The 26,147-nt window shown below is 37.7% G+C and overlaps 1 protein-coding gene across 1 annotated transcript; it reads left to right on the top strand.

Annotated features, from left to right (window-relative positions):
- Positions 1-1,172: 1,172 nt before the first annotated feature.
- On the top strand, positions 1,173-24,971 carry LOC138316131 (mitochondrial inner membrane protein OXA1L-like). The gene is made up of 9 exons (XM_069257651.1): positions 1,173-1,323; positions 7,382-7,546; positions 7,785-7,989; positions 11,642-11,785; positions 12,574-12,656; positions 15,577-15,733; positions 16,571-16,710; positions 22,950-23,109; positions 23,561-24,971. Exons 1-9 carry the CDS (start codon positions 1,207-1,209, stop codon positions 23,707-23,709), a joined length of 1,320 nt encoding a protein of 439 aa, XP_069113752.1. The 5' UTR covers positions 1,173-1,206; the 3' UTR covers positions 23,710-24,971.
- The last annotated feature ends 1,176 nt before the right edge of the window (positions 24,972-26,147 follow it).

Genomic DNA, 26,147 nt, shown 5'->3' with positions numbered 1-26,147 from the left:
CGCCTTTTTGACCCCTGTGGCCTTGAATGAAGATCAAGGATATTCATTTGAACAAACTTGATAGCCCTTCATCCCAGCATGCCACGTACGGGACCAATATCAGGTCTCTAGGCCTCTTAATTATACACAAGAGGTTGTTCAAAGGATTTCAGCATATTTGACCCCTGTGACCTTGAATGAAGATCAGGGTGATTGATTTGAACAAACTTTGTAGCCCTTTATCCCAGCATGCTACAGGCCAAATATCAGTGCCAGGATCCTAGGCCTATCGGTTATTGAGAAGAAATTGTAAGAATGAAAAGTTTACGCAACGCGGGCGGCGACAGACGGTGCATGATGACAATAGGGCCGTTTTTCGTTTATTCGGAACAACCGGTTCGACCGTTTTTAAGTCATTATTTTAAGGTATAAATCCAAGCGGACCTGCAGTTTATGATACAGGCCCGTGAGGACTTTGTCAAAGCTCGTCTGAAAACAATATGAAATCACCAGGTCCGTCTTTAATTCATAAACGAACAATTAGGTCCAAATAATCGAAAACGGCCTAGGCCTCGGTCACCCTGGCCCTTCCGGTTAGATGAAAGAGCTGGTCCGTTTTCGTTTAATCGGAAGAACCGGTTCGACCGTTAATTAAAGTCATAATTTCAAGTATAAATCCTGACGGACTTGCATTTTTTATACAGGCCTGTGAGGGCTTTGTCAAAGCTCGTCTGAAAACAATATAAAATCACCAGGTCGTAATAAACGAACAACTAGGAAACGGCCCAGCTGAGGCCTCGCCTGTGTTCAGAAACCATCCTATGGTATCCTCGAGGTTGTTCTGTTAAGAATGGTCCGCTAAACCTGCCTATATTATTAGGCTTTTAAAAAAATTGCCTAATATAGATCTATATAGACAAAAAAAAAATAAAAAGCCTAATTATAGACAAAAAAAAATTAAAAAAGCCTAATAATATAGGCAAGTTTAGCGGACTATGTTAGGAAGTGAAGTGCTTTCAGTTTATCGACTAGTTTGGACAGCAACCTCTTCGTGTATAGCCTCAAAACTAAGTTTTCATTCATTCCAGAGAGCAAATAAAACACTGATATTCCATCACTATATCGGAATTTTTATATTTGAGTAAATCTCAAGTAAACATAGTCTTAAGCATTCATGATTTTACTTATAGATCATTTTAAAATTTTGGTCTTGAGAGTTACTTAAACATGGCGGCCCTCCGGCATGTGCGTGTTGGTTCGAAGTCAAGGTGGATCAATTTGTTGACATATTCTGGCTCAAGTGGGAATTGCAGCGAAGCTCAGACAACAGAAAATACATTCAATGTAAATCTTTATATCATTTTCATTACTTTGTAATTGGTGTCATTATAATGCGAATCATGCACGGCATGGGAAGAGCGAAGCTCTTACTTTTTTCTATTATTTTCAAGAAGACATCACTTAAAAACCCAAAGGACGTATTTTCTAGAAGATCTAGACCTATATAGCTTCTCATTGACTCAAAAGAACAAATCTACTCGCAACAAAGGCCCGAGTACACAAGCGATCCTCTCACTTTTAAATCCTTGGACAAACTAGACAGTCCCTGGACAAAACACAGGGACTTGTAACGGAGGTTGTGAGAAAGTCTGTTGTGTATACATGTGTACTAGGCCTATATACTATATAAAAGGACAAGGGAACCAACGGCTCGCTTGGAAGAGGTACACCTGCCTCTACAAAAGTCGCCCGTATTCCGTCAAACATGGATAAATATGTACATATATAATACCAATACATTCTTAAATAAAGTTTCGACATGGAAAACACAACTTCAATCATGATATAATATATTAACATACCTTTATTTCACTATGAACGTGGAAAATGCAGTCAGGTTTCCTCGCTGTCGTTTTGCTTGTCAACTGAAACCTAGGTTAAACACATTTGAGTGGATATTGTGTACCCCATACCCAGACCCGAACTGGAAACCCCATATACACAGTGCCCTAGAACGAATAATCATACCCTGCCTCCACTCCGTTCCCAGCAGGGTATGAATTCCACCCCGTTGCCGCTAGTGTTGCAAGCCCCGATGTGATCCACATCGGGCACTTTGAGACTGATAAAAATATACTTTACGGGTATTATTCTTATGTAACTGTATTGTTCTGACAACTATGATCAATATTCAATTCACAAACCTTTCTATTATAATCTGTCATCAACTATTAGTGGTAAAATCCAAGGCAAACACAACACATGTATAATTCTGTTCAAATACGCCGCCATGTTTGATTTACCGGAAACCGTGACGAAATGAAACACTCAACAGGTAAAATATGTTTAAAAGTTTTGAAAAGCCAACAAACTAAGAATAAATATAGTGAAACTGAACAAATGTAAGTAATATTAAGAATTAAGCAAAAAAGATTTTTTAAAGTTCATGTTAAAAATTTTGTAACATTTATTTCTTTCGTAGTGAAAATTTGTAGGTCATTCCATATATGGTACTAGGTGCCATATTTGGAGCGCGAGACTTTCTAACGAGAAGCATCATGGCGGCCAAGTGAGCCGTGTCGGAGATGTGAGCAATATTCAAAAGTGCTTCAAAACATAATTTAGACATGGAGGTGGGTAAATAAATAATCATTTTATGTTAAAAATGTTTGATATTGTTGAATTTAATTAAACAATTACATGACACACATGAAATGCAACATTTTCACCGCTGGATGTTTTGCAACACTACGGGCAATGGGACGGAATCGTAGCTCTGACGACGACATCTGTCAGAAATCTTTCGTTCGTCGTTCAGAGCTACGTCATTGCAGCTAAGTGCCCATATACTAAAAGCTACAATATTAATGTGGTAACTGTAAAGTAAAACATTAGAGTCTCGACTTAAGTTAGATTTTTCAATTAATGATACGTGTATTTCAAATAAAGGTACTTCTAAGAACCTTAACCATGAAACTTAATTTATACAGAGTCTGGGTACAGAATTTCAGTGCAGTATCGGGTAAGGGCGAGTACACTAAAAAGGTACCCATCATCAATTACAATATGGCGGATTATACGAACAAGAGTCGAGTGCTGGATAAAAAAAGTGTGATTCCTTGCTTAGTTGTTGGATTTGATTAATGAAAGCATTATCGGAGATAGCCTATTTGTATTTGCAATGGGAAAATATCACCAGAAAGTGAAATGAATGCATACAAAATTTGTTACAAGGGAATATGAGTGCCTTTCACCTAGATTTCACTGGACAGGCATAACGACAGTGAGGGTATCTGACTGCATTTTCCACGTTCATAATGAAATAAAGGTATGTTAATATATTATTTCGTGTCTGAAGTTGTGTTTTCCGTATCGAAAATTTATGTAAGAATATATAAGTATTTAATATATACATATCTATCCATGTTTGACGGAATACCGACAACTTTTGTAGAGGCAGGCATACTTGCCAACTTTTTGAAATTCCCATGGGGGTAATTTCATGTATTTAAACTTTGAGCCTCAAGAAAGTGTACTTAGTAACCCCCTATGAAGAAATTAAAAGTTGATTTTTGCATATTTTTACCTGTTCTTTCTGATGGTATAATCAGATGTTTAACATTTGGAATATTAAAGAATTTGGACTTGCTAAAATGGCCAAAAAGGGGGTTCAAAATCGGGAGTCTCCCTCCAAAATAGGGAGGGTTGGCAAGTATGGGCAGGTGTACCTCTTCCAAGCGAGCCGTTGGTTCCCTTGTCCTTTTATATATAGTATATAGGCCTAGTACACATGTATACACAACAGACTTTCTCACAACCTACGTTACAAGTCCCTGTGGGACAAAACAACAATTACAGCCGTGCTACCCCAACTGAGAACGACGTGTGTATATAAACCCCTACCGCTGACTTGTATCGATGTATTGAATGAGTGTAGCTAGTTATTTATAGACTCGAGTTATGTCGCCAATCCACAGGTAAATCGCGGGCGCTCTGGCTAAATGAGCTGTACCAAACACAATCGTAATTGTTACAATTACCGTAAAAACTTGTGTAACTTACACACCAGTGTACTTTGCACATGTAATTTTTCTTAGGGCTGAAAATGCTGAAAAAAATCTACTATTGGTATATTTTGCGCATTCAAAAATTTTGGGGAAAATGATGTCTGGGGAACCACAAATTCAATGTTACAAAGTTGGTAATTTCATTGCAAAACATGCCCAATATATGCTTGGCAAACTTGTACAAAGTAGTGTTGTGTTTAGAAGAAATGATATAATATAATTGCACTGTGTTTGTTTTCTTTTATTGGCTACCGTAACTGAAACAGTGAAATATATCTTGCAGAACATGTCAAAAACATTGGCAGTCCGCCGTATTACGTACACATGTCAATGTCTGGAGATATTACACATGAAAAGTTATCAGAGCTATTTGAAAATATTATAATCTAGTTACTTAAAATTGCCACAATAAGTTATAAGTGTGTTTGAGAGCATTAACAAACTTTAAAGAGCAATCGGATAGCAGATATGTTGCCTTGCAATAATCATATTGTGAGTAAACTCACTACCTGTGCGGCACCAGATCTAAGCTGATGGCTAATTATATATAACAGTACAGTTAAAATGCCACTAACCTTGTAGTTTGTCAGTTTTGCTGTAATAATATTTCAAACCACTTATTGAAAATCCTAATTATGGGACAGTTTAGGACTCGTCTTATAAATCCCACATGTCTTTTGACTTTTTGCACACGGCCTGCAGCCGGGTCATGGTATGGCGGTTCCCTACGTAATGACCATTACTAGATCTATAAGGAGTTTCATATGCAATTTTACTAGAAATATGAAGATTTGTTAAAATATCTAAATAAAGAAATACTAGTCAAGTGAATGTTGATGCAATTTGAAGAATATTTGTTTTGTTTTTAAGTAGATGCAGACGCATTGTTGATGATATATAGATCAGTTAAGCTAACTAACCATTCAGTTTCGTTAAGCTGGATGAGAGGCCGGAGGTTAGCATCCAGTACTAATTTACCTGTGGAAATAACACGGCTACAGAACACTCTTTCAATACATCGATTTATATCAGCGGTAGAGCGGTAGGCGTTTATATACAAGCGTCGTTCTCAGTTGGGGTAGCACGGCTGTAAGCCTACAAGCTTTGATCTATAACAGGAGAGGAGGAAATGTAGCGGCCAGACCGGGATTCGAACCCGGGACCCTCAGAACTCTAGCAAACTGCTCTACTGACTGAGCTACCTGGTCACCGATGATCGATCCAGTCCTATCCCACTACACTCATCCCTCCTTTCTCGAAGTCTTCGCTCTCGAAGACATACGAGACCCTTCAAAACACCATGGCCACCACCGTGGGTTATTTAGTTGGGCGCCAATTCTGTAACAGGAGAGGAGAAAATGTAGCGGCCAGACCGGGATTCCAACCCGGGACCCTCAGAACACTAGACGAGTGCTCTACCGACTGAGCTTCCTGGTCACCAATCGACCTAGTCCAATCCCACTATAGATCTGATAATTTTCTAGTACATGTATAATAAAGCAAATTGTCACGTAAAACGGCATATAAGTTATAATGATTCAGGACAAACTGTAAATGTTAGATTCAGTTAAGAATCAAATAGGAAGGTTTATCTTTCACTGATGTTTTATTTAGAATAAAAAAACAGTATATTGTTCACACAAGTAATCACGAGAGAGTGTGACTTTGCATACTGTCTTGCGCAACACTGGATCTTGTTGTGATACATATACGGATGATTTACATAGATTAAGGTGACCGAGACATCTCTTTCACAAGAGTTCGCATTACGAACAGACCGTTTGAACTGCACTCTCTATTATTTAAAAAACAAATCCAAAATGTCTTTTTAATCCTGTTTATGCATTTCCATTAGTTAACTGGTTAAACTGGAAGTGCGAATACAAATTTAGCCATCCATGCATGCAAGGATTTATAAGTTAGAAGGGTTCATCAATTTCTCTTTATACTACTAAACACCATGCGAGACGCCTATGAACCGGGAATAAAAAACATTTTTCTCAACAAATACTTGTCTTATCGAGTCAAACGAATCACCAATGTAAAGTTAATTGAATTTCACAACGTTAAGTACTTGCTTTAAGGATAAAGGTTTAGAAAAAATGTCTTAATTTTTTGTTAAAAAAAAATATGACAGCTCATGAAATAACAGCACACTTCAGAAAGTAAGGTGGTAAACCTCGCACCCACAAGCTACATCAAAGGCTGCGCCGGCTGATATCAAAATCAGTCGTCGCCCAACATCACAGTCAGTGCACAAACATAAAAGCTCCTGTGCCGTACTTGCCCAAAACCCAGTGTGACTTTTCCTTCTCATATACGTCCTTGATGCATGCAAACTCAGTAGACGACTTGTGCTTACTTACATGTTACCAGAACAGAGCTTAGAATTTCAATGCGCAAAGCTTAGTTCTTAAATGTGACTGTCAATTTATTACAATGTATCATTCCAAAACTAAGCTCGATCACCTGTTAAGTTTTGAAATATTGATGCATGACAAAAGGGCCTAAAACAATATTCATTGCTTAGAGCTACATTAAGTCATTGTAACATATTAAACCATTTCGAGGTATCTTAACCGTACTGTACTTGTGTAAAATTGTGGAGAAATTGTAGCGGCCAGACAGGAATTCAAACACAGAACCTCCAAACACTAGGCCTAGCCGAATGCTGTAACTGACTGAGCTAACTGGTCACCGATGATCCAATCAAGTCCAATCCCGCTACACTTGTCAAATTTCAAAACTTGCATAGGCCCTCCTGGAGAAAGCCACCGTAAAAATGAGAAAGAAAAGTCCTTTAAATCCTGCTTAATAGTCACAAAATAACTTGGTCAAATGGATTTTGACTAAATTGAGTCTAAAACTTGGACGGAGAAGTGAAGTTCAGTATTGCCCCAACCTCGATGCTCTATGGGATACTTTTACTGTTGTTATATACATCCACCAATAGATTATGTCATAGTAAAATTTAAGATGGTCCAGGAGAAAAAACAGAATATTCACAGGCTTGCCCAGACTCCATTTGAAGAGAGAGAGAGAGAGAGAGCGACGCCAAACTTCAAAGCCATTATTTGATTCTTTTAATGTATTATCAAAGGACCAAATTACCAGTTCATCCGTTGTTGCACTAAAAGCCTTCAGTTTTGCTCTGCCATATTCCAGCGGTGGATATAATGACAGTGATAGAGATCCCTGGGGTATCAAGAATGGTCTTGCCCATACACTTACTTACAAGAGTGTTATCTAATTAACTTAATTAAGGTAAATTATGCAAATAAGGGAAATTATACACACCCTTTAAATCCAGATCACATGCACTTACTCAATTTCAGACCATCCAGAAAAGACGGTTCCATCCAGCAAATGTCAAGGGCGGCCATGATACACAGTCTCGAAACAGACTTTTGGGTACAGGGCTGAGATCCAGTCAGTGTGGTGTTGGTCCAACATGGAGTGTGATTTCAGCTCTACGATACAACAGCACAGAGGCAGCTAAGGTAAAACAAAAACAACTAGGGATATAGCTAGAACAATGACTGGAGATAATAGGAGTAACCTAGCCTATGTTTCACAGCAACCAATTCCATGATTGATTCATATCTATCAACATTAAATGGTTTAAAAATAAATCTTTCCATAAGTTTGTATTGAGGTAGATAGAAAATGATTTTAAGTCTAATCTTATTAATGCATACGACAGTGAAATCAGTAATGTGAACTTTGTTGTTTGTTCAGGTAACAGGTGACAGCTCTGGATACATACTGGAACCACCAAAGTTACCTGATGTTGTGGATGTGACACAGACTGTGAACGCCCTCGGGGAGCCGAGTCTGGCGAGTATGGGACTTGGTAGTTACTGGCCCCCAGGTCTCTATCAGCAAGGTCTCGAGTACATTCATGTCGGCTTTGGTTTGCCATGGTGGGAAGCAATAGTTTTATGTGAGTATAAATAAGATTTCTAAACCTGAATACTATGTAGTAGAGTATGTAGGTAGTCAGTGTACTATTTGTTTACGCAATACCAAACACAAAAAACTGTACAGGACATTGTGTAGTGTAACTCGTAAAATTATCATATAAAACTTTCAGTCTTTAACAGGGCTCGAATTTCAACCTTTTTTACTTGCTTTTTGCAAGTAGATATACCAGAATAGCAAGTGAAAAAAAATGCACTTGCTTATTTTAGCAAATGGTTTTTATCAGGGACAACTGTAAAAATGGCATAATGATTGTGAAAAATTGTTTTAATGGAAAATATGGGGACCCAGTTCTTACTATAATGTTGTTGATATACATTATGTACTTTATATATACACTTCACATCATCATGCAAAAATAAAGGATTTTATATATAACAAAACTGTAATTTGAATATGGATATTAATTATAAGTAAAAATATATTTTAGCAAGTAAAAATTTAGGGCACTTGCTATTTTTAGCTAGTGACAAAGAATGTAAAATTCGAGCCATGTTTAAAAACACATTTATATAATTATGATTACAAACTTGCTTCTTATGTATACAGCAGATTCTACTTGAATGAACATACCTAGCCTGAGATTTTTTCCAAGGGAAGTTTATTTAACAATTTGTTGATAAGATTGTTTTATTGTCTTTAAGTATCCATTGCTGTTGATAGATTTATATATTGAACAAACATACTTTAGGACGTTAGATATTTCCTTGAATACAATGCTCACATTGAACACTGGCCATGGTGTCTCCTAAAACATCAGGCTCCAAAATCATGAAACAGTCTCAAGCCTGCTAAAGTCAATATGGAGTAATTTGCTGCTAACAAAGTTTAAGCAATTCTGTTATTGCATTTTATATATGTAAAATATCACCTGATTGTAAAATTCAGCAGAATACCAGTAATAATAGATACCATATTCACCGTAACTAGCACCCTTCCCCCTATAAGCGCAATCCCCTTTACTGGAGAAGAGTTAAAATTATATAAACTTATGGATTTAACAATGTTTTACAACATACAATACCTCTAACATAAGCATTGTATCTCATATTACATGTACTTGCAAGTCTTTTACAGGTGAATCACAACATAGTACATTGTAATGCTTCTCAAAGGATAACGTACATATTAGCATGATTACTGTAACAGATTAATGTACCATGAGTGCAGAAAGATTTAAAAAATGGCTAACTTCTTTCAGATGGTTTGTTTGAAATCTACTGACCTAATCAAATGACCTACTTTAACATTTTTAGCCCACCATCATCAGATGGTGCGCTATTCAAATTGCTTTTTAGCTCACCTGGTCTAAAGGACCGAGGTGAGCTTATGGGATACCGCAGCGTCCGGCTTCCGTCTTCCGTCAACAATCGACTTCTTCTCCATATCCATTGGTCGGATTTAAAAAAAATTTGACTGGTAGCATCCTTATGGGCTACTAACTGAAAATTGTACAAATGATGGGGCTGACCCAACTGGGGCCTGAGGGGCGGGGTACAAAGGGGTCAATTTTGCTATTTCCATATAAACGACTTCTTCTCTGAAACCAAGCATGTGATAGCACCCATAATGCAATGGTAGCATCCTTATAGGGTGGGGATGCAAAATTGTACAAATGATGGGGCTGACCCCCCGGGGGCCTGAGGGGGGGGGGTCAAAAGTGGTAAATTTGACTATTTCCATATAAATTACTTCTTCTCTGCAACTAAAAATGGGATTACGCTCATAATGCAATGGTTAAATCCTTACAGGGTGGGGATTCAAAATTGTACAAATGATGGGGCTGACCCCCCGGGGGCCTGAGGGGCGGGGTCAAAAGTGGTCATTTTGGCTATTTCCATATAAACGACTTCTTCTCTGAAACTAAGCATGAGATAGCACTCATAATGCAATGGTAGCATTCTTATAGGGTGGGGATTTCAATTGTGCAAATGATAGGACTGACCCCCCCGGGGCCTGAGGGGGGGTCAAAAGTGGTAAATTTGACTATTTCCATATAAATGACTTCTTCTCTGCAACTAAAAATGGGATTACGCTCATAATGCAATGGTTAAATCCTTACAGGGTGGGGATTCAAAATTGTACAAATGATGGGACTGACCCCCCAGGAGCCTGAGGGGCAGGGTCAAAAGTGGTAAATTTGACTATTTCCATATAAATTACTAATTCTCTGCAACTAAAAATGGGATTACGCTCATAATGCAATGGTTAAATCCTTACAGGGTGGGGATTCAAAATTGTACAAATGATGGGGCTGACCCCATGGGGGCCTGAGGGGCGAGGTCAAAAGTGGTCATTTTGGCTATTTCCATATAAACGACTTCTTCTCTGAAATTAAGCATGAGATAGCACTCATAATGCAATGGTAGCATCCTTATAGGGTGGGGATTTCAATTGTGCAAATGGAGTGGGGTGGGGAGTAATAAAGTAGAGGAGACCTGAAGGATGGGGTCAAAAGGGGTCAATTTGGCTATTTCCATATAAATGGCAATAGACGTGGGGTCAAAAAGGTCAATTAGGCAACTAATTTCATATAAATTACTTTGTCTCTTAACCTATATATTGGATAGCATATTTTTATGGTATCAGTAGAATCATTGTATGGTTGTGATTCAAAATTAAACTTTAGGAGTCAATTTTTCTAATTGTCAGAGTCTTTGTTGTGATAATTACAAAAAAAAAACAGGTGAGCGATACAGGCCCTCTGGGCCTCTTGTTGTCCGTGGTATGTCATCCGTCCTTCCGTCCGTCCGTTAACAATTCTTGTTATCACTATTTCTCAGAAAGCGCTGAAGAGATCTGTCTCAAAATTCATATGAAGGTTCCCCTAGGCCCCTAGTTGTGCATGTTGCATTTTGGGACGGATCGGTCAACAAGATGGCCGCCAGGCAGCCATCTTGGATTTTGATAGTTAAAATTTGTTATCGCTATTTCTCAGATAGTACTGAAGGGATCTGTCTCAAATTTTATATGTAGGTTCCCCTGGGGCCTTAGTTATGCATATTACATTTTAAGACCGATCGGTCAACAAGATGGCCGCCAGGGGGCCATCTTTGATTTTGATAGTTAAGGTTTGTTATGGCTATTCTTAGAAAGTGCTGAAGGGAGCTGTCTCAAATTTCATATCTAGGCTCCCCTATGGCCCTAGTTGTGCATGTTGTGTTTTGGGACCAATCGGCTCACAAGATGGCTGCCAGGCAGCCATTTTGGATTTTGATAGTTAAAGTTTGTTATCGCTATTTCTCAGAAAGTATTGAATGGATTATTCTCAAATTTCACATGTAGGTTGCCCTAGGACCTGGCCTAGTTGTGCATATTGCGATTTTGGGCCGATTGATCGACAAGATGGCCGTCAAGGAGCCATCTTGGATTTTGATAGTTGAAGTTTGTTACTGATATTTCTCAGAAAGTACTGAAGCAATCTGTCTCAAATTTTATGTGTAGTATGTTTAAAATGTTTAAAAAGTAGAGAAAAGATCTATCTTTCCATTGTCAGACATAGATCATTCTTTGGTGGGCGCCAAGATCCCTCTGGGATCTCTTGTTATTTTTAGCGACTGCTGACATCAGATTACGTTCCAGGTCCTGACCTACTTTTATATGTTTATTTTTAGCTACCGTTGTTATCAGATTGGCTTCCTTTCCACTGATGGTCTTAACTCAAAGGGTTGTGACTAACAATATCAACAACAAACCAGAGATGGAACGCCTCCAGACAAAACTATCCGAAGCCAAAATAAATGGAAATTTTCAGGAATGTAAGTTTCTAAAATCACATCAATCTTATCAGCATACAGGTAGTGGGACGACTGGTTCGCCCGTTGTCAGTATAATGTGACTGGGTGGGGTGTGTTGCTTGGTGTGTTCGGCAGCATTTTTCAGTGATATAGCACTATAAAAAGGGCAGCAGTTCCACTATACAAGAAGACACAACATGAATATACTGCAGTCTCCCAAAACATGCACCTTGCACAACATACACGCAACACACCACATACATGGGAGGCCGTCCTTACATGACCATAGCTGTTAATAGGACGTTAATTAATCAAACAAACAAACAAACAAAATTTGATAGATCAACAAACTAAAATAGTGTATTTGTTTTATTTTACAGACCAATATTGAGGAAAACAATTTGAGTCTTTAATATAAGCAATTTAGATGTTTGATGTCTTTAAATTTACATAAACCCCCTTCTTTGGGCTAAGGCCAATCTAAATAGTTGAATTATACCCTAGGGGGTGCTGTGGTATGGGCAAATAGGGGTCAAACTGTCTAATATTTCAAAACTCTCAACTTACAGATGTGGTGTAATCAAATCTTCAAAGTTTGAAGATCTTAATGTCCTTTTAAAGTGAATTCTCCTTGAGAGGCATCAAGTTTACAGTAGTTAATATATGTACAGAGAAACACATTTTTGAGCATTACTTGTTCCAAATCCATAGGAAGTTTATCAAACTATTGACAAAGTTGCTCTTTGTAGTTATATATATTGACAGAACATGGTATTTCATTTTGATTCCTATATATGATTTGCTTTCAGATGCTCTGAGACAGTTAGAAATGAAGAAATTTATGAAGAAAACAAATACCAACCCCATGTCTATGATGATTCCATTGTTACAGGTAAGGGGTTGGTCAATTAAGTAGTAATACAAATAAAACCCCACCAAAATACTGAAGTTTTAGCCATCAGCAGACGGTTGTCATGGGTCATTCAAATCATATGTTTGATGATCCGCCATCTGTAACCAATTCATGTTATCTATATTTCTCAAAAAGTCCTGAAGAGATTCTTCTGCAACTTCATATATTTCCCTAATTGCGCCTATTGCATTTTCAGTATAATCTTAAGAAAGATTGGCCAACAGGCAGTCATGGTTCTTTATTGTGCCTATTGCATTTCCAGTCTGACCTGAAAACAAGATGGCTGGCAGGCAGTTATTTTAAATTTTGACATTCAAAGTTTATCACTTATTCTCGATATGTTCTGAAGGAATCTTCCTGAAATTTTATAATATGGGTTCCTTTTAGGTCCAAGTTGCATCTAATGCAAATTTGGAACTGATAAAAAAATCATATTTGCTTTTGACAATGTAAGTTTGTTATCATTTTTTCTCAGAAAGCACAGAAGGTATTAATATCATAAATTTTATAAATAGGTTCCTCTTGGGTTTTAGTTGTCTTTATTGCATTTTCAGACTGATCTGAAAACAAGATGGCCAAAAGTTGATCTTATTTGAATGTTAGGTCATCAGAACTGAAGGGTTCAAATAATTGACCTTGACCGTCATTCAAGGTCACAGGGGTCAACAAAAAGGCTATAATCTTAAAATGAGTTCTTATCAATAACCAATTACCAATATTTGGCCTGTAGCACGCTAGGAGAAAAGGCTAACAAGTTTGTTAAAATGAATGACCATCAATTGTAAGTCATCAAAGATATCAGAAACTTCATGCTAAAAAGTTCCTTTTATTGTCTTATAAAGGCCCATGGGCCTCTTACTGCCAATTACGGAAACCACTGAAATATTCCTGAATATTTTTCCCTTTGTCTATTGTTGTGCCTATTTAATATCTGTCTGATGATCTGAATACAAAATGGCTACCAGACCGCCCTTATTGATTTTGACAATTTAAGTTTTATTTTCATTATTTCAAAGAAAGTACATAAGAGGTTCTGCATGGTCCATAGATTAGCATATTCATTTTGAGCAAATTCAACTATGTGTTATAATATATAATAAGAAGAGAGGAAGGAGGGAAAACAATAGGAAATATCATTCTTTATTTGTCTGAGTCTAACATAGATCATTGAATGGTAGGCCTCAAGATTTGTCTTATATCACTTGTAAAACATATGATCCTTTAACTAGTGAATTAACGTGTAAAATATCTTTGTAGTCACCTATAGAAGGTTACACAAATTTCCAGAATATAAATATAGGATCTTACATGAGTGTTCATTTCATATGAGATTTTATGAAACAAGTCTAAGAAGTTTTTTTTTTTTTGCCTGCCTTGGCGAGCAAAAATTAAAACTTCGAGACGAGTTTCATAAAATTTCATATGAAATTAACACAAATTTAAGATACTTTTTATAACACAACTACAGAAACCTTCTTTACAAAGAATTACATGTCAAAAATGTATTCCAAAAATCCAGCGGAGGCTGCCATTTTGTCCTGCTGTCCTCGTAATCCTGACATCACGTCAATTTTCCTTACATCATTTTATTGTTCCTGTCTGACGTCACAATGAATTTCCATCCAATGAAAATCAATCCAGGTAATATTACACTAGTGACATACGCAAAAATATTACACAGGCGAAATCACTGGATATCAGATGGATTATGTGATAAACAAATGTATCTTTGACTCTTATTGTGTGGTCTGCAAGGCAAGGGTGACACTTAGGTATCACTATGTTGGCGTCGGCGGCTTGGGTGTTGGTAGCGTTGGCGGCGTCATTAGCGTCCGGGAAATAGTTTCTGTGCGATAACTTAATTATTTATTGTCCGATTTCAACTAAATTTGGTATATTGCTTCAAATCAATGTAGTCTCGGATGAGTTTGATAATGGTCAAAATCATTCAATATTTGCAAGAGTTACGTGACTTTAAAATCGTCAAAACAGATATATATCAATATTTTCTACCTGATAACTTAAAAATTAATCGTCCGATTTCATCCAAATTTAAGATATTGTTTGATATCAATGAGATCTCGGATGAGTTTGATAATGGTCAAAATCCGTTAATATTTGCAAGAGTTACAGGACTTTAAAATTGTCAAAACAGATAAATCCATGGTTTCCGCTCGATAATTAAAATATTTATTGATACTTGATAACTTCACCAAATTATAAACAATATTTTCAACTGTAAATAACTATTTTTTGTGATGCTGTGCAGGCGACACATCCACTTCTGTGGAATTCTTGTTTTTAAACTCTTTGTGTATGGCTGAGAATCTGAAAATTCACTACACCCCAGGACTGTCTCATAGTAAAATTGGAGGTAGCAGAACAGGTAATTCAGTTCTTTGATGTACATCAAAAGAGCTGTATAACGGTACACTGTAGTCGACTGTAGCTTAGATGTTGCAATTGGATGTCACTCTCTCTGTAGTCTTCAAAGGAAATCTTTGTATGCCTGTGATTGGTTCAGCTGTTTTTCACTGAGCTGCCTCCAATTTTACTATGAGATTGTCCAGGGATGTAGAGATTGTAAGTGATCGGAACCCCTGGAGTATCAAGGATGCCTTGCAATGTATTTTATTTGTTATCTGACTAGCAATTATGAAGTCTTCCAATACTCTGAGTACTTCATTTTTTAAATTTATAAACTGATATAGATTTGTACATTAAATGTGTAAGGGAGAGATTCTGGTTAGTTTGATGCTAATTCATGTTCTCTTTGCAGATGCCAATATTTCTCTCGGTACTTCATTTTTTAAATTTATAAACTGATATAGATTTGTACATTAAATGTGTAAGGGAGAGATTCTGGTTAGTTTGATGCTAATTCATGTTCTCTTTGCAGATGCCAATATTTCTCTCGGTGTTCATGGGTCTAAGAAAGATGGCGTATTATCCGGTGGAGAGTATGTCCACAGGAGGTCTGTTATGGTTCACAGATCTCACACTCTCCGATCCCTTCTACGTTTTGCCAGTGCTAACCTCCGCGCAACTCTCCTTCTGTCTATAGAGTAATGTCCCATCAAATAACACAAATCATATGGTACAATAATAGATAATGTACTGTTTACAAAATTCATTGAATGTGTACAATAATAGATAATGTACTGTTTACAAAATTCATTGAATGTGTACAATAATAAATAATGTACTGTTTACAAAATTCAGTGAATGCGTACAATAATAGATAATGTACTGTTTACAAAATTCAGTGAATGTGTACAATAATAGATAATGTACTGTTTACAAAATTCAGTGAATGCGTACAATAATAGATAATGTACTGTTTACAAAATTCAGTGAATGCGTACAATAATAGATAATGTACTGTTTACAAAATTCATTGAATGTGTACAATAATAGATAATGTACTGTTTACAAAATTCATTGAATGTGTACAATAATAGATAATGTACTGTTTACAAAATTCATTGAATGTGTACAATAATAGATAATGTACTGTTTACAAAATTCATTGAATGTGTACAATAATAAATAATGTACTGTTCATAAAATTCATTGAATGTGTACAATAATAAATAATGTACTGTTCATAAAATTCATTGAATGTGTACAATAACTTCTATTGGCATTGAACTTTGTATATCAAAAACCTAATTATCAGTGTCATTATTGTATTGCTATGATTAAATGTGGCCTGCTGTCTGTAGGCATGACCTGGTGTGGCAATCTGCTGGGTAGCATCATCAGCAGTATGGACTTTAGTCAGTACTATTCTACACTATCACAAGGCAATGTGATAATAGAGAATTAGACTTCAAAACCATTTTAATTTAGGCAGCAGATTATCATATGCACTGTATGTGACAATTTTCGAGATACTAATTTGACGAACTTTTTATTTTGTTTACAGTTGGGTAGTGAAGGAGTTTCAAGTCGATCTGGCTCAGTCGCATCTAGATATTTTATGAGAGCCATTCCGTTTATAATGGCCCCCATCATGATGACTTTCCCTGCGGTAAGTGTGATGTGATTCTAGCTCACCTTGTTTGGAGGACTGATAAGCTTATGCCATGCATCTTTCCATTCGTCACCCGTCATCATTTACTTTGAATTGCTACTTGTCATGAATAACTGATTGGATTGTTACCAAATTTGATCATAAGCATTCTTTGGAGAATGGAAAACCAATTTTGAATTGGTTTCTCAGGTGCCTGAGAATCGGGGCAATATGGAAATTTTTGCAAAGCTTTGTAAAGCCTTTAAAGTCCTTCTTTAGCTCTAGGAATGAAATTATTTGGTTCATATGTTTTGCCAGCAACATCTTTAACTGAAAGGAACTCAATTTTGTATAAACCACAGATCCCAAGGGGCAGATGTTATTGGTTCACAATATTGTTAATACTGTATAATTTATATCAAATTGTTACTGTATAGTGGTTTTATTTCGCGGGGTTTTATTTTCGCTATATTCCCAGTTCCACCTAAATCCGTGAATCTTGAACACCAGCGAAATTTTTCGCACAACGTTGAGAGGTATCGTTATCATTACATAAAGCACAACAATTTTGCAAACATTTTGAACTCACTTTAATAAATAGAAATAATAGAAAATTTGAATAAAGGTTTGTAACAGATATCTTTCGTCCACAATCGTCATAATTCACATCAATAATTTAAGGACCTACTTACAGCCCTGCCTGTTCAAATGCCATCTTTACAATATAAGCCTGTATCTGACGTAGAGTCATACATGGAGACTTTTAAGTGGTCTGCCTCAGGGTGAACACGGTTAAGCAACAGTTTTTGTTTTCCCGGGAGTGTTTGATTTCAAATAACTGCTTTTAATACTGCATGCTGTACTCTCATTTATAATACGACCCATTTTTAGCTCACCTGGTAAATCCGTTTTTAGCTCACCTGGTCTGTCCGTCCGTCCGTCCGTCCGTCCGTCCGTCCGTCGTCCGTCCGTCGTCCGTCCATCAACATTTCCTTTAAATCACTACTAGTCATAGAGTTCTGCATGGATTGTAACCAAATTTGGCCACAAACATCGTTGGGGGTAGGGGAACAGAACTTGTATAAATTTTGGCTCTGAACCCCCGGGGGCAGGAGGGGCAGGGCCCAATAGGGGAAATAAAGGTAAATCCTATAAATCGCTTCTTGTCTTAGAGTTCCGCATGGAATGTAACCAAATTTGGCCACAAACATCGTTGGGGGTAGGGAAACAGAACTTGTATAAATTTTGGCTCTGAACCCTCGGGGGGCATGAGGGGCGGGGCCAATATGGGAAATAGAGGTAAATCCTATAAATCGCTACTTGTCCTAGAGTTCTGCATGGAATGTAACCAAATTTGGCCACAAACATCGTTGGGGGTAGGGGAACAGAACTTGTATAAATTTTAGCTCTGACCCCCCTGGGGCAGTAGGGGCAGGGCCCAATAGGGGAAATAGAGGTAAATCCTATAAATCGCTACTTGTCCTAGATTTCTGCATGGATTGTAACCAAATTTGGCCACAAACATCATTGGGTGAAGGGGAACAGAACTTGTATAAATTTTGGGTCTGACCCGCCGGGGGCAGGAGGGGCGGGACCCAATATGAGAAATAGAGGTAAATCCTATAAATTGCTACTTGTCCTAGAGTTCTGCATGGATTGTAACCAAATTTGGCCACAAACATCATTGGGGGAAGGGGAACAGAACTTGTATAAACATTGGCTCTGACCCCCCTGGGGCAGGAGGGGCGGGGCCCAATAGGTAAATAGAGGTAAATTCTATAAATCGCTACTTGTCCTAGATTTCTGCATGGATTGTAACCAAATTTCGCCACAAACATCATTGGGGAAGGGGAACAGAACTTGTATAAATTTTGGCTCTGACCCCCCTGGGGCAGGAGGGGCGGGGCCCAATAGGTAAATAGAGGTAAATTCTATAAATCGCTACTTGTCCTAGATTTCTGCATGGATTGTAACCAAATTTGGCCACAAACATCATTGGGTGAAGGGGAACAGAACTTGTATAAATTTTGGGTCTGACCCTCCAGGGGCAGGAGGGGCGGGACCCAATATGAAAAATAGAGGTAAATCCTATAAATTGCTACTTGTCCTAGAGTTCTGCATGGATTGTAACCAAATTTGGCCACAAACATCATTGGGGGAAGGGGAACAGAACTTGTATAAACATTGGCTCTGACCCCCCTGGGGCAGGAGGGGCGGGGCCCAATAGGTAAATAGAGGTAAATTCTATAAATCGCTACTTGTCCTAGATTTCTGCATGGATTGTAACCAAATTTCGCCACAAACATCATTGGGGAAGGGGAACAGAACTTGTATAAATTTTGGCTCTGACCCCCCTGGGGCAGGAGGGGCGGGGCCCAATAGGTAAATAGAGGTAAATTCTATAAATCGCTACTTGTCCTAGATTTCTGCATGGATTGTAACCAAATTTCGCCACAAACATCATTGGGGGAAGGGGAACAGAACTTGTATAAATTTTGGCTCTGACCCCCTGGGGGCAGCAGGGGCGGGGCCCAATAGGGAAATAGAGGTAAATTCTATAAATCGCTACATGTCCTAGATTTCTGCATGGATTGTAACCAAATTTGGCCACAAACATCATTGGGGGTAGGGGAACAGAACTTGTAGAAATTTTGGCTATGACTCCCGGGGGCAGGAGGGGCTGGGCCCAATAGGGAAATAAAGGTAAATCCTTTAAATCGCTACTAGTCATACAGTTTAGCATGGATCAAACCAAATTTGGCCAGAAACATCCTTGGGGGAAGGGGAATAGAGATGTATAAATTTTGACTCTGACCCCCCGAGGGCAGGAGGGGCGGGGACTGATAGCGGAAATAGAGGTAAATATTTAAATTCCTTTAGAAAAGAAACAATGAACCTGTATTCAAAACATAACTGAGCATTACAAACCAGGTGAGCGATACAGGCCCTCTGGGCCTCTTGTTTCAATGACGTATCGAGCAGCCTTTGCCAGTCCATTATCTAGGACGTTTGAGCAACCTTTGCCGGTCCGTTATCTATGACGTATCGAGCAGCCTTTGCCGGTCCATTATCTATGACGTATCGAGCAGCCTTTGCCAGTCCATTATCTATGACGTTTGAGCAGCCTTTGCCGGTCCATTATCTATGACGTATCGAGCAGCCTTTGCCAGTCCATTATCTATGACGTTTGAGCAGCCTTTGCCAGTCCATTATCTGCGACGTATCGAGCAGCCTTTGCCAGTCCATTATCTATGACGTATCGAGCGAGCCTTTGCCAGTCCATTATCTATGACAAATCGAGCAGCCTTTGCCGGTCCAATATCTATGACTTATCGAGCAGCCTTTGCTGGTCCATTATCTATGACGTATCGAGCAGCCTTTGCCGGTCCATAATCTATGACGTTTGAGCAGCCTTTGCCGGTCCATTATCTATGACGTATCGAGCAGCCTTTGCCAGTCCATTATCTATGACGTTTGAGCAGCCTTTGCCGGTCCATTATCTATGACGTATCGAGCAGCCTTTGCCAGTCCATTATCTATGACGTATCGAGCAGCCTTTGCCGGTCCAATATCTATGACTTATCGAGCAGCCTTTGCTGGTCCATTATCTATGACGTATCGAGCAGTCTTTGCTGGTCCATTATCTATGATGTATCGAGCTGTCTTTGCTGGTCCATTATTTATGATGTATCGAGCAACCTTTGCTGGTCCATTATCTATGACGTATCGAGCAGCCTTTGCCAGTCCATTATCTATGACGTTTGAGCAGCCTTTGCCGGTCCATTATCTATGACGTTTGAGCAGCCTTTGCCAGTCCATTATCTATGACGTATCGAGCAGCCTTTGCCAGTACATTATCTATGACATATCGAGCAGCCTTTGCTGGTCCATTATCTATGACGTATCGAGCAGACTTTGCCAGTCCATTATCTATGACGTATCAAGCAGCCTTTGCCAGTCTATTATCTATGACTTATCGAGCAGCCTTTGCCAGTCCATTATCTATGACGTATCGAGCAACCTTTGCCGGTCCATTATCTATGACGTATTGAGCAGCCTTTGCCAGTACATTATCTATGACGTATCAAGCAGCCTTTGCCGGTCCATTATCTATGATGTATCGAGCAACCTTTGCTGGTCCATTATCTATGACGTATCGAGCAACCTTTGCCGGTCCATTATCTATGACGTATCGAGCAGCCTTTGCCAGTACATTATCTATGATGTATCGAGCAGCCTTTGCCAGTCCAATATCTATGACATATCGAGCAGCCTTTGCCAGTACATTATCTATAATGTATCAAGCAGCCTTTGCCCGTCCATTATCTATGATGTATCAAGCAACCTTTGCTAGTCCATTATCTATGACGTATCGAGCAGCCTTTGCCAGTCCATTATCTATGACATATCGAGCAGCCTTTGCCAGTACATTATCTATAATGTATCAAGCAGCCTTTGCCGGTCCATTATCTATAATGTATCAAGCTATCTTTGCCCTCATTTCTGGGATGTTACTCCTGCACTCTCCCCTTTTCAATTTTTTAGGTCAGCTGAGATGAAGTCTCATAGTGACCTATTCTAATCGTCTTTTGTCCGTCGTCCGTCGTGCGACGATAAACAATTTACTTTTTTTACTTCTTCTCCAAAACAGCAGAAGCAATTTCAATGAAATTTTGCCCAAACCTTTTAAAGCATAAGGCTAATCAAAATTGTGAATTATATGATCCCCACCCCTGAGGGGGCTGTGAAAGGGGCCTTAAGGGGTAAAATTTACTAAAATTTCAAAAATCTTCTTTTCCAATCGCAGGTATAGTAGAATCAAATACTTTCCATGGATATGAAGGTCTTGAGGCCCTCTAAAAAATTGTGAATTATATGACCCTGGGATCTCAGGTTTACCCCTGGGCAGGGGGTTAGGTTTACTATAGTTTATATAAGAAAAACACATTTATGAACATTATTTGCTTAGTTTTCATAGGAAATCAGTCAAACTGGATTAGAATTATTAACCTGAAATAGCATTTTAAGGTCATATCCATATTGGTCCTGGCCAACGCCCAGGAGCCAGAGGGGCTGGCCAAAAGGGGTCAAAATGGCTAAAATTTCAAAAATCTTTCTTCTAAATTCACAGATTTGATGGAACCAAAAAATCTTCATAGATTAAAAAGTCAAATTTATAAAAACACTGACTGACTTCAAGGGCCTGATGAGTCAATATAAAGTGTTTATATGTCTTTGTTTCATTCTGTATCAGAACTCAGGTGACCATTAAGGCCCATGGGCCTCTTGTTTGGATTGTCCTTAGCAACATGCTGCAGTTGTAATCTCATCTGTGAAATCATCTTGTAGTTGCCGTTGGTCGGGTAATATCGGCGATAGTGGTGTACGTATGCCCAGTTTTCAATGTTTTAGCCATGTATCTAGAGACATTATTACTGTGTATGTACGTGTTTATACCAAGACAATTGCCTGTTGACTGAGTAAAAACAAACCTAAATCGTGTAAAGTAAACAATTTATTTATAACAACTCACTACGTACATTAGTACGATCTGCTATGTAGTATCAGTTCTACTTCAGTGAATTCTTCCGAGTGAACCCACTGACACATGACGACAGTGTGCACATAAGGCACAATTAAAAACACACATGTTGACAAGTGTAGTGCTATTTCAAAGTTGATTTATCCCCTTATCAAATTTTAATGTACAGTGTAAATAAGCTTGAATAATACTGACTTAAAACAATGTCGATGTACAAGCTATCCGCAAAATATCTGGAGCAGGTGCACTGCGAAATTAAACCCCAGCGGCGAATTTAAAGCGCTAGACAGTAACTCACCTGCTCCAAGAGGACCAAGGTAAAATGAATGTGATACCCCGGCATGCACCGTTCGTCAATCCTTCAACACTCAACTTCTTCATAACCACTGGCGGGAATTAACTGTTGACATTTGAAATTGAAGTTATACAGTATTTGAATGCAATAACCAATTGAGTGATACAGACATTCTTGGCCTCTTAGTGGCACTATGTAGGTGAAACTGATGTGAATGCAGGGTCCTATAAAATACTTTACTTTTAAATGGCCTCCTTAACAGCTAAATCTTATCCACAATTGTTTGTGGCTTGAGAGCTTTTTGTAATAATTGTTGTAGACCATTAATAAAGGTTTAATTAGAGTGTGTAATGAGAAAAATCATGTTGATTGAACAAAACATCTTGTGAAATGAATTGATTTAGGTCTTTTTCACTTCAGGCTTTGAATACCTACTGGTTTACCTCAAATGTTTGTGGCCTGGTGCTTGCATCAATTTTAAGACAAAAGGCCATTAGGAAGATTTTCAAAATTCCTCCAAAACTTGTTCATCCAAAAAACCCTGGAGAAAAAAAGTCAGTCAGACTTTTTCTTACAGATGGTAAGTTGTAAATGTTTTGTTTCATTTGTGAATCACCTTTGATCTTCTTGCAGATTTCAATTGAATATTTGCTACATCATGTGAATGTTTAACAAAAGTATCGGCATTCAGTTTGTTTCCTTACTTGCATATATTTTATGGATTGTCAGTATACTTTAAGTTCACTTTTTTTGTGCACGATTTTCTTTTGCAAATTTATTTTGATTGTCAAATTGTGAAAGTTTGTCTCTTCAAATTAATATCTTACCTCAGATACATCAAAATGTAAATTAAAGTCAGCCAACTTATATGCAAAAGTGAATGCGAAATGGACATCATGAAATTTGGTAGTCTCAAAAGGGTTGGTTTTCAGTGTAATGAATGCATTTGATGATCTGAGGAATACATCCATCTGTAGTAAAATATTGTTCTAAACAAGTGGAAAAAAATCATCCTCTTGATTTATCTCCAGCTTGGGCTGACTCTAAAAGAAAACGACTTGCAATGAATAAACAAAGAGAGAAAAAGGACCAATTTAAGAAAGCTGGAGCTGGACCTTTAACTAAGACTTATGCAACGGATCCAACTTTAAAAAGGAAAGTTCAGACGAAGGCCCTTTAGGAGTAAGTTATTGACTTCAACATAATATGGATGTCACGGTGGGATTAATGTCACCACAGTATCTTACACCTTTAAACCTAGATGGTACTGTGATACACTGCTACCATAGACATTGTAAGGATGTGATATGATGGAAAGACTATTTATGGTAAGGCTGTTCTGAAATAATAACCTTCTCAACAAATGTAGGTGCATCCATGTCACAATGTCTGGCTACTCTAGTTCTTCCAATGTAAAATCACAGGTTGATGTAATTCTAATTACCATCTCTATAGTTGGAGACCAGGGCTTCTTGTACCAAATGTATAAATTAATTTATTATGTTCTCCTGGCTCTCCTAACTAAAGTCTAGCTGTAAAACTGGATCCAGTTTCACAAACATGATGAAATTTAAGGAAGTCCTAAAGGTTTTAAGGTTAAGGTTTTCCTTAATGTCTGTAATGCTTTCCTACCGGTAATTTTAAGTTAAGGACTTTCTTAAGTTTAAGGAATGTTCATGAAGGGTCCAGGTGTTATTATTATGAAGGAGGACGCTGTGATACAATACCAAAGTCTGTGTGATCATTGTAAGCTGTATGTTGATGTAGGGTTGATTTATTTAGTTGCCTTTTACCATCATCTCTGGGTTTTTTTAATCTTCTATATGGACTTGAATTCAAATCTATATGCAAATACTTTTTGTTGAAAAATTAATACCACCCAGAAGGTTTTTTAATGCAGCTTCTTTGTATAGTGTTTTTTTTTTTTTTCTTTGATATCGTGAATTCTGTTGGAATAGAGATGAAAGCTAATTTTTGGGTTGAAGTTTAGACTGGGCATGATTTCATCTTCATCATACTGTCAAAATTGACTGTTACAGGAACATTTTTGTTGCCATGTACACATGTGATTTTTTAGCAAATGAATTTAGGTCAAATATCTTGAATATTTGGATGATAATAATGAAAACTTAGAGTTTCAGTGATATTGCAAAATGCACTAGATGTATTCAGTATGATTTATTTCCATTCATATATTGTTATTTTGACATGAAGTTATACATGTGTTATAATTTTATGATGAATTTATTTACATGAAATTATTTGTGTTATAATTTTGTGTTTAATTTATTGACATGAAGTTATACGTGTGTTATAATTTTGTGTTTAATTTATTGACATGAAGTTATACGTATGTTATAATTTTGCGTTTAAGTTGTTGAAATGTTTTACATAATTGTAAATCTGAAGTATTAATGAAAATGTTCATTAAAACGAGTTAAAAGGAAACAGTTGTGGTTCTTTATTTCCTTTCCCAGATAAGGGAAGTATCTGTTATGGTGATCACTACCCAGACTATGTCCCAGACTCGTGTACAGCTGTACTCTGGGTGGTTTGACAATTGTGTGACAGTCTTTTGTGAATTGTCACCCTCACCCTTTCATCAGTTGTTCTCAATTGCCATTTGTTAACTCACCTGATCAGTAAAAATCTTCATTACTATTTGAAGTAAATTATGTAGAATATTCCTTAAAATTGGCCGTTTTGTCAGTTTAGGCTTTAGTGCAGAAAATGCCATTGTACTTTTTTTAAAAACTGTTGTCACAGTATTGCTCCAGTTTCAATCTGAAGACAAATATTCCTTCAACCAGGGAAAATTATTTTATATGGCCATGGTATTGACTTGTTTACAGCCAATCCAGGGCGTTAGGTGGCACTTATCAGTGGACAGACACTGTGATGTCAGTAGTGTAAAATGGATCCAGGATCTGTGACGAGGTCATGATTACAGTGATGGAGTTCTGCAACCAATACTGCAAGTGATGGATGAGAATCGAGATGTCAAAAGTTATTGTACAAACAAAGTATTGAAATACAGTTACTATATATATCATCACAGTTTAAGATAAGTGACTCCTAACTGAAGCTTCTATTCTTCAGATTGGATAGAGGTGTATAAATCAAAGGTTTGTAGGTACATTGCAACGTGACGTCTTCTTCAGACTTGCTATAAATGACCACCAAATGAAAATAAAATGGTAAAATTATAACGTAAGCGTGGAATCTTCCCAGAATATGTTACATAACACCCGAGCCAGATTGTCTTGTTAAAGATGTGCATAGGTTTAAGAGTCTAGAAAAGAACTTAATTGGACAAATACAGAAACCATTTCGTTTGTATGTATACGGCGATATTTAGAGACCTGAAAAAAACAGGTTCTAGAGTTGGCATAACATGACCCATTAATACCAGAAATATAATTGCAAATCCCCAAAAGATTGTTTGAGAGGTGTATAAACCACAAACTTTGAGTATTCCTTAGAGAGAAGACACTGCTCCTATCAACACATTTACCATGAGGAAGACACAAATGGCATCCCTTGATTAGCCTTTGATTAGAAAAGAGGATGAAACTCTTAGTTTTGGTATAGAGCGCGAAGATGCAAAAGGACTAATGT

Source organism: Argopecten irradians, chromosome 2, assembly GCF_041381155.1.
Source record: "Argopecten irradians isolate NY chromosome 2, Ai_NY, whole genome shotgun sequence".
Taxonomy (NCBI): Eukaryota; Metazoa; Mollusca; class Bivalvia; order Pectinida; family Pectinidae; genus Argopecten; species Argopecten irradians.
Note: the sequence above shows the minus strand (reverse complement) of the source record. Positions and strands in the feature narration are given on the sequence as shown.

Excerpts from the sequence above, each read along its gene's own strand:
- LOC138316131 (XM_069257651.1), top strand. The coding sequence starts at position 1,207 with ATGGCGGCCCTCCGGCATGTGCGTGTTGGTTCGAAGTCAAGGTGGATC. Across the intron at positions 1,324-7,381 it reads CAACAGAAAATACATTCAAT|ACCATCCAGAAAAGACGGTT; the intron begins GTAAATCTTTAT and ends ACTCAATTTCAG. Across the intron at positions 23,110-23,560 it reads CAGACTTTTTCTTACAGATG|CTTGGGCTGACTCTAAAAGA; the intron begins GTAAGTTGTAAA and ends ATTTATCTCCAG.